The sequence below is a fragment of the Mus musculus genome, chromosome 5 (genome assembly GCF_000001635.26).
Source record: "Mus musculus strain C57BL/6J chromosome 5, GRCm38.p6 C57BL/6J".
Lineage (NCBI taxonomy): Eukaryota > Metazoa > Chordata > Mammalia > Rodentia > Muridae > Mus > Mus musculus.
In genome coordinates, this window is record NC_000071.6 from 8,908,116 (window position 1) to 8,921,104 (window position 12,989).

Here is a 12,989-nt window from a genome sequence, read left to right on the forward strand (position 1 = left end):
TCAGAACAGGAGAGAAGACGAAGGCAATCAGGATCTCCATGCCCTACTGAAAGCTTCAGCTTTCACTCGGAAAGAAATGGCAGCCATGGGAAATCGTGAGCTGTGGTAGCTAACATCGTAGGACTTCCTTTCTTTAGATGATCACATTACAGTCACACCAGTAGTAAGAATGCAAACAAGGGTATAGGTTGAATATTTGAGACACTTAGAACCAGGAGTTGGTTCTGATGTATAGACTTTTTGGATTGTGACATATTACCAGTGGAGTACTCTTAAATGGGAAAATCTGAATTTCATTTTTTTTTTTAGCATCAGCACAGTGTTCATAGAAAGCTTCATACTGGCTGTGGTGGCCCAGAGTTCCAACGCCAGCATTCCAGGGGGCTGAGTTATAGAATACTGAGAGAACAGTTAAAGGTTCAAAGCAAGCCTGGGCTATATAGAAAGACCTTGTCTCAACAAGAGGAAAGGGGAGGGAAAAGAAAGGAGGGAAGGGAGGAGGGAGTGAGGGCAGGCATGAGGGAGGGCAGGAGAAAGAATTACATATATGATGCATATGTAGATGAATATATGATACAGGTATATGATGTGTATGTATACGTGAATGTATATTCTGGATAAGTGGTGTTCAGTTAAGAAGGGGACTATTTTTTTGCCTGTGGATGTTCTTTTGCTGTCATACTACCTTTCCTGATTCCTTCTTTTAAACAAACTGATCCATGTGCACAGTGTGGATGCCTCTGTAATAGGATTAACTAATTTCATAGTAACAACGTCAGTCACATTAGCTTCTTAGAAGCATGAGCTAACCCTGAGTTTCCTTTGTATAGTTCTTTTGTGGGGAAATATCCAAGAGTCTAAGACTCTGTAAAAGGTTTACCGTAGGAGGGGCATGCTTCTCTTGTCTATGCATTTATTAAATGTCTACTTCACCTTTCTGACTGAAGACCTCCTGCCTGTAACCACCTAGGTGTGATCTCTTTTAGTGACGTCTCCAAAATCAGTGAAGGAATTGGTGACAAGGTTGGAATGTTCTTTCAAGCAATAGCCACGTTTTTTGCAGGATTCATAGTGGGGTTCATCAGAGGATGGAAGCTCACCCTCGTGATCATGGCCATCAGCCCCATCCTGGGGCTCTCTACAGCTGTTTGGGCAAAGGTCTGTGAAACCTAGGCATGTTCATGTGTGCTAACCCACAAAGGCCGTTGCTTTGTGTATGCAGAGTGCTGTAACCTTCTCACAAATGTGCTCAGAGGCAGTGGAAACCACGCCCAGGAATGTTTCATTCACACAGAGCTTTAATATGAAAATGATTGTCTTGCCTGCGTCCAAACACTACAGTTCTTGTTTTAATCACAATTCTTAGTTTCACTGTTATCTCTTTGAATAAATCTTCCGATGTGGTGTATGAAGTGACATGTATGGCTATATTTTTATTTAAGAAGATACAAGTTGAAAGCACAGCCATCCAAATAATTGAACAAATATTAAAGATTTAAATAGAGTAGGGATATTGTTCACTATAACAATTACATCTCATTCTTGAAGTTTTACATACAGATTTTGCATATGTATAATACATATATAATACATACATTTACTGGCCAGTGCTTCAGACTTGAGCAGTTTTGCTGGCTATTCTTGTATAATCTGCGTGTGAAGAGTCACTTAGGTAACTACTTGTATCTCTCTTGCTTTGATTTTTTTTCTCCTGTGCTATCTTGTTTAAGCATTTTATTTTCTAGTAGAATTACCATTATTAAGTTTGAAAGTACCATTTTCATCATGATTAAAAAATTGTGACATAGGGCTGGGGAGAGAACTCAGCCAACAAAGGACTTATCTTGTAAGAATGAAGATTTGAGTTAGATTCCCAGAATCCAAATTCTGAAAAATTCCCAGGTTTGATGCTCCAAGTTTATAAACTCAGTGTTGGGGAGGCAGAAGTAGGCAGGTCCCTGGGGATCTCTGTTGAATTAATCTAGCCTAACTAGTGAGCTCTATGCCACTGAGAGACCATCTTTAAAAAAAATAAAAAAAAAAAAAAAAAAAAAAAAGAAATGTAGATGCTCAATTTGGAGTAAAATGTAGTATTAAAAATGTTTACTATTAATATTCCTTTTACACACATGTACTTTCACATACATGAATATGTGCACATGTTACACACACAATAGATTATGATATGATAAAAGAAAAGTATAATTAATCCTCTCAGGTTTTATTTTATCCAAGTTCATAGTTGACAGAGAAAAGCTATGAGAGAGATGGAATTTGACATGACTCAGATATACTACTTACAGATTTATGTCTGGTTTTCCTTACTCTGGTGACTCTGGCAGCTCAGAGCCTTTATAGGAGGTGAACATTGAGACCAGGCTTTAAAGATGTAAAGCACACATCACTAAACGTCTGGATGGGAAATGGGCATTAAAGCTCTGTGCAGACTGCCTTTTACCCTTTCTTTCGATGCAAACGTCATGACTGTTTCTCTTCTACACAGATACTCTCAACATTTAGTGACAAAGAGCTAGCTGCATATGCAAAAGCAGGTGCCGTGGCTGAAGAGGCTCTGGGAGCCATCAGGACCGTGATAGCTTTCGGGGGCCAGAACAAAGAGCTAGAAAGGTAAAGAATTTTCTCTATCTGGTGGGTCAGAGAATCCACATTTATAGGGTTCCATTCATTCTTTTGTGGTTTATGTTTGCTACTCTCTCCTCTCCTAATAGCAACCCCTCCCCTGCATGCTGCTAGCACCATTGCTGCTGCTGGCTGTGGTTTGTCAGGCTCTGACTTGCAGTTCTCAACCTTACGTGTTCGACAAACTCCATTTTAGGCCTGATGATCCCTAGGGACTTACCTGTCAGAAAAATGTTATTAAATGCTTAAAGGGAAACATAGAGGGTTCCAAACTGGAACACAGAAGGGAAACCCCCGAGACATGGATTTCCTAGTCACAATGCAGGATTTTCTGTGGGACTGTGTGGGTCTTTGTAAGAACAAGACAGAGCTTCCCACCTGCCTTTCTGCCTCAATGCTGGAAGCTCTTCTCCATGGTCTCGTGCTTGAGGACGTGAGCAAATGCTTAAACCACACAACTGCACAAACAAACAGCAGCAACCTCATTGAGGTAGAATTGAGAAAGGGCTATACATGTTTAGTATGTATATCTCAGTGAGTTTGGGGATAAATAAACATGTATATAAACCAGCAACTTTCTCATTCAAATAATTTCCCCTGACATAACTGAAATATGACCCCATATAAACATCTTCTCTATGTGTGAGATTTTTGATACCCACAATTTTCCAAAATACAGTCTCTGAAAATTCTCTACAAAGTTGCCCGTGTTAAATGAAAAGCTTCTTCGATCCCTTCCATTTCATTTTCTACTTTTCTGTTCTTCACCCCTCTACAAAGCCAACATGTTTCTGGTTCTCTAACTTCTTCCTTTTTTTTCTTTCTCACTGCTGCTTCCTGTACACAATAGTCCACACAGACAGACAGACAGACCACACTAACCCTCAGGTGGACCTCAGGATGTCGGTGTAGTCATGCCACTCCCTTCCCCAAGTGAAGGTAATTACAGCATGCCCACTCTCACTGGAGCGCTGTGTCACAGTGGGGCACATGTCAATCTTGCTGCTGCATGTACCCGGAAGCCCCAAGCCACCCAGCGGTAATCACAGTGTTGGATGTGGTACACAGTCCGCTCCTCACACACAGCTCTCCTCCACGAATGCAGTACTCACAGTGGAGGGAAGTGCCCCAAAGAACTGGGTGCTGAGAAGCAGTTAGAGAAGCCTTTGTGTGTGGCAGCACGCATTTGGGGAAAAAAAAAAAAAAAAAAAAAAAAAAAAAAAAAAAAACAACTAATGAATTCCCATGCTCCATTTGGTTTAACTGGGGAGTTTTGATAAAAAGAAATTCTCTAATTTATATGGGATTCACCCCCCAGTTTCATTATAAACCCATATTATTTCTTTCCATAATTTTAGAGTCAACATTGAAATTTCTACACTATAGAATTGATTTAACTCGATGTAAAAAAAATAATTTGTTAAAATCATTCTGAAGAGTTGTGTGTGTATATGTGTGTGTATGTGTGTGTGTGTGTGTGTGTGTGTAAGTCAGCAATATAAATTTAAAATATTCAAATACTAAAATTTTATTCCAAATTAAGATGGTAATAGGATGAATAAAATATGAGAGGTAATGTTCTAGTATGATGGGGATAACAGGAACAAGAATACAAGTTTGCCAACTATGTGCCTGTCAGAACACTTACTACTCTTCATATTTATCTATCAGTCTCATGATTGTCTCTCTAAACAGGCAGTAGTTAGGAGAATTCTTTCTTCCAAATCTCAGACAATGAAACTAAAATGTTTTAAAAATGGAGAAAGACCCATATCTCTGGTGAGATCTACTTTATACCTTATACCTAGCTTGGCAATTGATGACATCTTGATTTTTAAAAGACCAAAGTAAGAAGCCCATGACTTATATATAAGAACATGTAGAATTTTTGTCTTTTACCCAGAAGAACAACATGGGGACATTTTTCTTTTCTAAGAAAGGAAAACATGGATCTCAGTTAAGAATATAACCACTAACGAGTCTAGAATAGTTAAGAATATAACCACTGAGCGAGCAGGGCAGCCGGTCCCAGTCCAGAGCGACCCGGAGCCTCCACGGGACTCGAGTCCTAGTGAACCTCGAAGCATCATCTACGTCCGTCTGCGACGTTCAGGCTTCTCCGGCTCCACGCAGGGGAGCAAGCTCACCCACGCGGCCACCGCTGGGGCCAAGAGCAGGGACACCGAAGGTGACTGACCACTAGAACCCGAGCGCAGCCCACTTCAACAAGGGCCCTTCCTACGGGCTCTCCGCCGAAGTTAAGAACAAGATCGCATCCAAGTATGAACAGCAGGCTGAGGAAGATCTGCACAACTGAAAAGAAGAGGTGACAGGCATAGATAGACATTGGCAACAACTTCCAGCTGGGGCTGAAGGACAGCATCATCCTGTGCGAACTCATAAACAAGCTACAGCCAGGCTCTGTGAAGAAAGTCAACGAATCCTCACTAAATTGGCCGCAGTTGGAGAATATCGGCAACTTCATTAAAGCTATCCAGGCTTACGGTATGAAGCCCCATGATATATTTGAAGCAAACGACCTCTTTGAGAATGGCAACATGATCCAGGCTACGCTGGTGGCTCTAGCAAGTCTGGCGAAAACAGAAAGATTCCAAACAACCATTGACATTGGCGTTAAGTATGCAGAAAAACAAACAAGACGTTTTGATGAAGGCAAATTAAAGGCTGACCAGAGTGTAATTGGTTTACAGATGGGTACAACAAATGTGCCAGCCAGGCGGGCATGACAGCCTATGGGACTCGGAGGCATCTTTATGGTCCCAAGATGCAGACGGAGAAACCCTTTGACCAGACCACGATTAGCCTGCAGATGGGCACCAACAAAGGGGCCAGCCAGGCTGGGATGTTAGCACCAGGTACCAGAAGAGACATCTATGACCAGAAGCTGACATTACAGCCAGTGGACAACTTGACCATTTCTCTACAGATGGGCACCAACAAAGTTGCTTCCCAGAAAGGAATGAGTGTGTATTGGCTTGGGCGGCAAGTGTATGACCCCAAGTACTGTGCCGCACCCACAGAACCTGTCATTCACAGCGGAAGCCAGGGCACGGGCACCAATGGGTCGGAAATCAGTGATAGCGATTATCAGGCAGAATACCCCAATGAATAGCACGGCGAGTACCCAGACGACTACCCTCGAGGGTACCAGTATGGCGATGACCAGGGCATTGATTATTAGAGTCACACACAGGAGCGCAGTATTTAGTCCATTGTTTTATCCAGTGAGACCCAAGCTAGCCTTGAATAATTCTTCTCTCCTCTTCCTGAAACACTATTACGCTTGTTCCTTTACAGTATGCCTTACGTACATTCCTTTCTCCTTTTCCTGCCTCCTCCCTAAATAGCTGCCTTCTAGTGCTGTAGCAAGGGAGCCCTACTGCATAGCCAGTAACTCGCCTCAGTACTGTGGAAAGGGTGAATGATTCCCCAGGACAGCCAGCTCTTTCGATGAAGATCTATGCATTTTTTTCTACACTTACACATAAAGTGGTATTTTTGAACAATAAGAAACTATTTTTTTCTCTTTTTTACAGTTTTAGTACGTCTCTGGCTTGTACGTGGAAGACTAAAGAGTTGATTTGCTAAATGTGGTCTTTGCCAACTAAAATCTAAGATGCAGCTTTAGACCCTGACACATGGATGTTTTTCTGCAGTCTTGTCTGCTAAGTTTTAAACAAAGTCATGAAAAAAAAAAGAATATAACCACTAACAAGTCTAGAATAGTTAAGAATATAACCACTAACGAGTCTAGAATAGTTAAGAATATAACCACTAAAGAAACTAGAATAGCCCCCTGGGTGGGTTGGTTTGGGGTTTTTGCTTGCTTGCTTGCTTGTTTGTTTGTTTGTTTGTTTGTTTGTTTTTACCTGTATGTAATCCTGACAGGAAGGTTCTTAGTATCCCAGGACTGAGGCTTCAATTCTGGCATAGCCATGGGAACACAAGTTAGTGCAGTAGAGTTCAAAGGAGATGAGCCAAGCAAGTCAGGAGTAGGCTTAGGTCAGTTCTCCTGAGCACTAATCCTGAACCAGGTCAATTCTTGGGATACTGGACTCCTCAAGACTTTATTACCTTCATGGCTTCCACCCTTAACCCCATACTGAATAGGGGTTTATTACGCCTTGGGTTGTAAAGTGTTATTCACATTATAACATTTCCCTCTTCATTTTTCGGTAGGTATCAGAAACATTTAGAAAATGCCAAAAAGATTGGAATTAAAAAGGCTATCTCAGCCAACATCTCCATGGGTATTGCTTTCTTGTTAATATATGCATCCTATGCACTGGCCTTCTGGTATGGATCCACTCTGGTTATATCAAAAGAATATACAATTGGAAATGCAATGACAGTAAGTAATACTGCTAATGATTATGAGAAATCTGGAATTGTTCTGCACCTACCTTGTCTTTATTATTTTTTATTTATTTTTAGTATTACTTAAAGTTTTTTGTGGAAGGGTAGAGTATACATGAAGGTGCCTGTGGAAGCCAGAGGTGTAGGATCCCCCTGGAGTTGGAGTTATGGAAGGTTGTGAGCCACCTGCCATAGGTACAAGGAACCAGACTCAGGTCACTGTGAGAGCAGTATGCATTTTTTTCCAATTTTTTATTAGGTATTTTCTTCATTTACATTTCAAATGTTATCCCGAAAGTCCACTATACCCTCCCCCAACCCTGCTCCGCTATTCATTCACTCCCACTTCTTGGCTCTGGCGTTCCCCTGTACTGGGGCATATAAAGTTTGCAAGACCAAGGGGCCTCTCTTTCCAGTGATGGCCAACTAGGCCATCTTCTGCTACATATGCAGCTAGAGACACGAGCTCTGGGGTACTGGTTAGTTCATATTGCTGTTCCACCTATAGGGTTGCAGACCCCTTTAGCTCCTTGGGTACTTTCTCTAGCTCCTCCATTGGGGGCCCTGTGTTCCATCCAATAGATGACTGTGAGCATCCACTTCTGTGTTTGCCAGGCACTGACATAGCCTCACAAGGGACAGCTATATCAGGCTCATTTCAGCAAAACCTTGCTGGTGTATGTGTATGTATACTGTCTGCATTTGGTGGCTGATTATGGGATGGATCCCTGGTTGCAGCAGTCTCTACATGGTCCATCCTTTCATCTCAGCTCCAAACTTTGTCTCTGTAACTCCTTCCATGGGTATTTTTTCCCAATTCTAAGAATGGATGAGGTGTCCACACTTTGGTCTTCATTCTTCTTGAGTTTCATGTGTTTTGTAAATTGTATCTTGGGTATTCTAAGTTTCTGGGCTGGAAATCAGTCTGGCAGTCCCTCAGAAAATGGACATAGTACTACTGGAGGATCCAGCAATACCTCTCCTGGGCATATACCCAGAAGAGGTTCCAACTGGTAATAAGAACACATGCTCCACTATGTTCATAGCAGCCTTATTTATAATAGCCAGAAGCTGTAAAGAACCCAGATGTCCCTCAACAGAGGAATGGATACAGAAAATGTGGTACATTTACACAATGGAGTACTACTCGGCTATTAAAAAGAATGAATTTGTGAAATTCCTAGGCAAATGGATGTATCTGGAGGATATCATCCTGAGTGAGGTAACCCAATCAGAAAACAACTCACATGATATGTACTCACTGATAAGTGGATAATAGCCCAGTGTGCATTCTTGACCCTGAGCCAGCTCTCTATCCCCTGCCTGCTCCTTTCCCCCCTTTCTCCTTTTGGAAGAAAAAGTTGTGATTGTAGGTTTGATCTTTGCCGTCCTGTGGGTAGAGTTGGCGTTCTAGAATATGCAAGTCAAGTCCTCATGGTGAGTGAGGACAAGATAATAGCTTGTGGTTTGACCACTGGAGAAATACATATTCACACAAAGGGAAATGAAATGGAAAACATGATTAGAATAAGAAGATATTGGAGTTATCCTTGTTCTCTTGTTGAGTTTAACTGTGGAAGAGAGTTTCATTTATTACTATAGATAGGTCATTGTGTAAAAGAGCATTCAATTCACACATCATGCAGCTTTTTAAAATAGAAAAGAAAAGTCATGTTAGATCATCTGGCTATATGAAGATGTAGATACGCTCATAGCATGATTGTGAAGGTAATGCATTTGAATTATACTAATGACTAAAATAAAAACTTTTAAAAGTTAAATTACTTACGTTCTAAGAATCCATGCATACTTGGTAGTGGTTTTTTTGATATGTATTTCCCAGATATGTATGTTTTTCTCTTCCGAAACTTAAGTCATAATACGTAGGTCTTTGGTAATCTTTTCTATAAACCAGTGACATTTTGTGACCATCTTCCACGTTGGGGTTGATCATGTTTCAAAAGTTGCACTTGACTCTTTCAAAATGAAAATTCTAAATATAATTTGGTCCTTAGACTTTCTCCATATGAGAATTTGAATCTCACAGTGTGCTTACAGGGGCCTGAAGTTGGTGAAGGTTGGGGGTATCAGTAACAGCAGAGTCTCCCGACTTCCTGTTCTTCTCTGGCGCATTGTGGCAGCTCACCACATGTTTTCACTTCCGCATTTCCTCCCGACGTTTTATAAATAAGGGAGGTGGCATTAACCTTTGCCATTACCCTTGCATGGTGAATTTGTCCACATTTGTAGCCCTGGTACATAATGTCTGTGTCACAGGTAAAGGGAAACTGGCAAGCCTTCTACACAAAGAGCTATGACTTCATTGCAATAATGCCTTAATATCTACTTCCATTAAGAATTTTTTCTCATTGGTCCTGAGATAAGAGATAGATAGTGGAAGGGATTTGGGTTTTGTAAACACGTATGTCACTGTTATTTCAAAGAACATAGATATATGTAAAAGTTCTTGGAGAGAAAGGAGTAATTTCTCTTCTCCTATATCTTTCTTAAGTTATATATGCTATAAATCTGTTTTCCTGAAACTGTGTTGGATTTATACATCAGTTTATGTTCCAATGAGACAGATGTGAAATGTGTCGTTTTGTGTGCTGCAAAATATAATGATCATAATTTTATGTTCTATAAATGGATGAACTGACTGGTGACTGGGAATGGTAATATATACCTTTAATCCCAGCGCACAGGAGGCTTGGGCTGGAGAATAGAGGCTATAATGAGTTCCAGACCATCATGGACTGCAGGAAGACACCCTGTTTTTAAAATATAAAGGAAGTGTTAGACTTCCGTTGATCTGACCATATATCTATCAATCTATAATAGCTTTTTAAAGGAAAACCACATGGGGCCAAAATCTGTATGTTTCCTATTGAATATTTTGTGCAATTCCTTGCAGAGTTAGATAAAATGATAAAGAATGGAATGAAACTTTAACAGGAGGAATGCTTTTTCTGGTGGCATTAGCTTCAGAGCTAATGAAGTAGGAGTCAAATGTCTTTATGACTAATACTTTGTGATCAGGGAAAAAAGCAACAAATGGTTTGGCAGACTAAACAAAGCTTATTTTTGATGCATACAAAGGGAAATAAAATATAAATAAACACATTTAGTAATGAAATGTTGTGTTAGTTTTTAAAATTTTGTTCTTTCGGGAGGCTGAGGCAGGCTGATTTCTGAGTTCGAGGCCAGCTGGGCTACAAAGTGAGTTACAGGACAGCCAGGGCTATAGAGAGAAACCCTGTCTCGAAAAACCAAAAAAAAAAAAAAAAAAAAATGTGTTCTTTACTGAAGCAATTTTATTTTTAGCAAGTTGATGGGTGTCTTATCACACTAATTATATACATGTATCTAATTATCACAATGTGTTTCATAAAGATGTACAAATATTGTTTCTCAGTAAGAAAAAAGTTACTAAGTGTCCAATAAATCCTAAATTCGGTCCTTCATGTATATTTCAAGCAAGCTCTAACGCAGATGATGCTATTCTGTTCCTAACTCTTTCACTCAGGTCTTCTTCTCAATCCTCATCGGGGCTTTCAGTGTGGGGCAGGCTGCCCCCTGTATTGATGCTTTCGCTAATGCAAGAGGAGCAGCCTATGTGATCTTTGACATTATTGATAATGTAAGTCTTTCATTGTCTGAAAGCTGAGAGAGTCATGGTGGTATTGATAATCAAGTATTGAATCACGTGTATTAAGTTATTTAGTAAGGTACACTCTAACAACAGGAAACTCTACAAGTTTATTTGGCAATATCAAATCACTGACTCCACTGGAGTCTGTTTATATCCATCACGATGTTTATGTCCATCACGAGAGTGTAGGTTAAGATGCTTCCTTTCCGTGTTTACTTCCTTTGCATGTTTGACCAGATTATAATTTCTATACAGTAGAGTGGGCAGGGGGATAAATTGTGTATAGGACCAAATTAACAGTGAACTTTGCTATGAGGTTTGCTCTTCTCCCTAACCTTAAATCAACTACATTGAATAAACTAAACTGACTACATTGAAAATGAAAAGATTTACATACTAAAGCATGCCATTGCATTTACATAGTAAAATTCAAAGTTGGAAATTGAAATTATAGAAGTAGATCTAATTTATAATTCTAAATGTATTGGATGTTTACATGGTTCCTACGTAATACTGTGCTCGTCATTCAATCCATGTTCTATTTTATTGTTTAGGAAGAAATAAGTTTCACTAAAGGCAGAAATAACTGCACTTATCCAATATGTTTTTGTTGTTTTTCTAAACATGTATAACTGACCATTTATAAAATTTATGAATATGTGCCAAAAACTGGAACGTGTTGCATGAAATAAAATAAATATTCCCTATGCATTTTCAGAAAAGTTTTAGTAAATCACACACATGTATGCACACATACATGCACAGACACTTTTGTGCTAACATGTGTGCAGATACACATGCATGTGTGCATGTGCACACACACATACACATTCCGCGTGTTCACTGTGTGTTGGCTCACAGGAAGGAGACTAATGTATACACACATACATGCACATACACTTGTGTGCTAACATGCATTCAGACACACATGCACGCACACACACACACATATACACATATCCCACATGTTCACTGTGTATTCACTCTCATGAAGGAGATTAATATATACACACATACATGCACAAACACTTGTGTGCTAGCATGCATGCAAACACACATGCATGTGTGCATGCACACACACACACACACACATATCCTGCATGTTCACTGTGAGTTTGCTTACATGAAGGGGATTATGATACTCTGAACTCTATGTTTAGAATTTAATGCTTCCTATTCCTTAAACATACAATTTCTTATTTGATAAAATAGTCATTGAATTTTGTTTTATTTAGAATCCTAAAATTGACAGTTTTTCAGAGAGAGGACACAAACCAGACAACATCAAAGGAAATTTGGAGTTCAGTGATGTTCATTTTTCCTATCCATCTCGGGCTAATATCAAGGTACTGTCAGCAACACTAGTTTCCTAGCGTAAGCTGATCTCTGATCTTCCCAATAGAGTCTGATTCCTTTGATATTTATATACTTTTGTCCTATTGGAGTTAAACTCTTAAGTCATACTTCTTTTCTAAATTCTAAGTAGAATTGAATTATTCCTTTTTTGGAGCTTGGTTGTGAAGTGTGCTCTTCCTTGCTTTCCTCTGCAGATCTTGAAGGGCCTCAACCTGAAGGTGAAGAGTGGACAGACAGTGGCTCTGGTTGGCAACAGCGGCTGTGGAAAAAGCACAACTGTCCAGCTGCTGCAGAGGCTCTACGACCCCACAGAGGGTAAGGTAAGTGGGAAGAACCAAAGTCCCCAACATCGGAAGGTGGGCAGAAGTAGTCCCTTAGAAACTGTTTCCTTACAAATAAATATGTGAGTCTGATTTTGGAAAGAGTATACAATATTGCAATGCATCTGGACAAAACATGTATTTCGGGGACAGGTATTTTTGAAGTCTTGAGAACAGCTGGAGCTAGAAAGGACTCTTCTATTATCCAAAGACAAATAGGGTCACTCTCAGTGAGTTTGATTTGTCCAAACAAATTCCATATAGTTATTCTTGACAGCCTGGTAATAGAAGCCACAAATCTTAAAATAGTAACTAAATTCAGCAAAATGATCATTTTCTTTATCTTTTGGTCATCTAAAACAAAGAACAGCATAGCACCGAGAAGTCTGAATCTCTGGAAGGTGCATAGAGCGTGAGACTAGGTCAGGATGTTCTTTCTTGCAGGGAACACATATACCCTTCACACAGCTCTACTCACTAATTTTATTTTTATCCATTTGATTTATTCTTCTTTCTTGCATATGCATTCTAAACAGACAAATACTTCAGAATACGTTTCCAAAAAACGATATTCTCTTACATAGAGAACAATGATCAGTACTAATGAAATCCTAAGTAAACAACACTAATTCACAGTTTGTTCT

General features: G+C 39.8%; 1 protein-coding gene and 1 pseudogene across 5 annotated transcripts in view; both read left to right on the forward strand.

Moving 5' to 3' along the window:
* The window catches only part of Abcb4 (ATP-binding cassette, sub-family B (MDR/TAP), member 4), a 65,613-nt gene that overhangs the window by 14,502 nt on the left and 38,122 nt on the right, over positions 1-12,989 (forward strand). For 4 of the 5 annotated variants that reach the window (XM_006503552.2, XM_006503551.4, NM_008830.2 and 1 more), the window contains 6 exons: positions 987-1,158; positions 2,504-2,628; positions 6,841-7,012; positions 10,544-10,657; positions 11,905-12,015; positions 12,220-12,345. In XM_006503552.2, the coding sequence (XP_006503615.1) occupies positions 987-1,158; positions 2,504-2,628; positions 6,841-7,012; positions 10,544-10,657; positions 11,905-12,015; positions 12,220-12,345 (820 nt within the window). The remainder of the gene's footprint in view (positions 1-986; positions 1,159-2,503; positions 2,629-6,840; positions 7,013-10,543; positions 10,658-11,904; positions 12,016-12,219; positions 12,346-12,989) is intronic. The other variant, XM_006503554.4, reaches the window with a different exon arrangement.
* Gm17936 (predicted gene, 17936) lies at positions 4,859-5,839 on the forward strand (annotated as a pseudogene).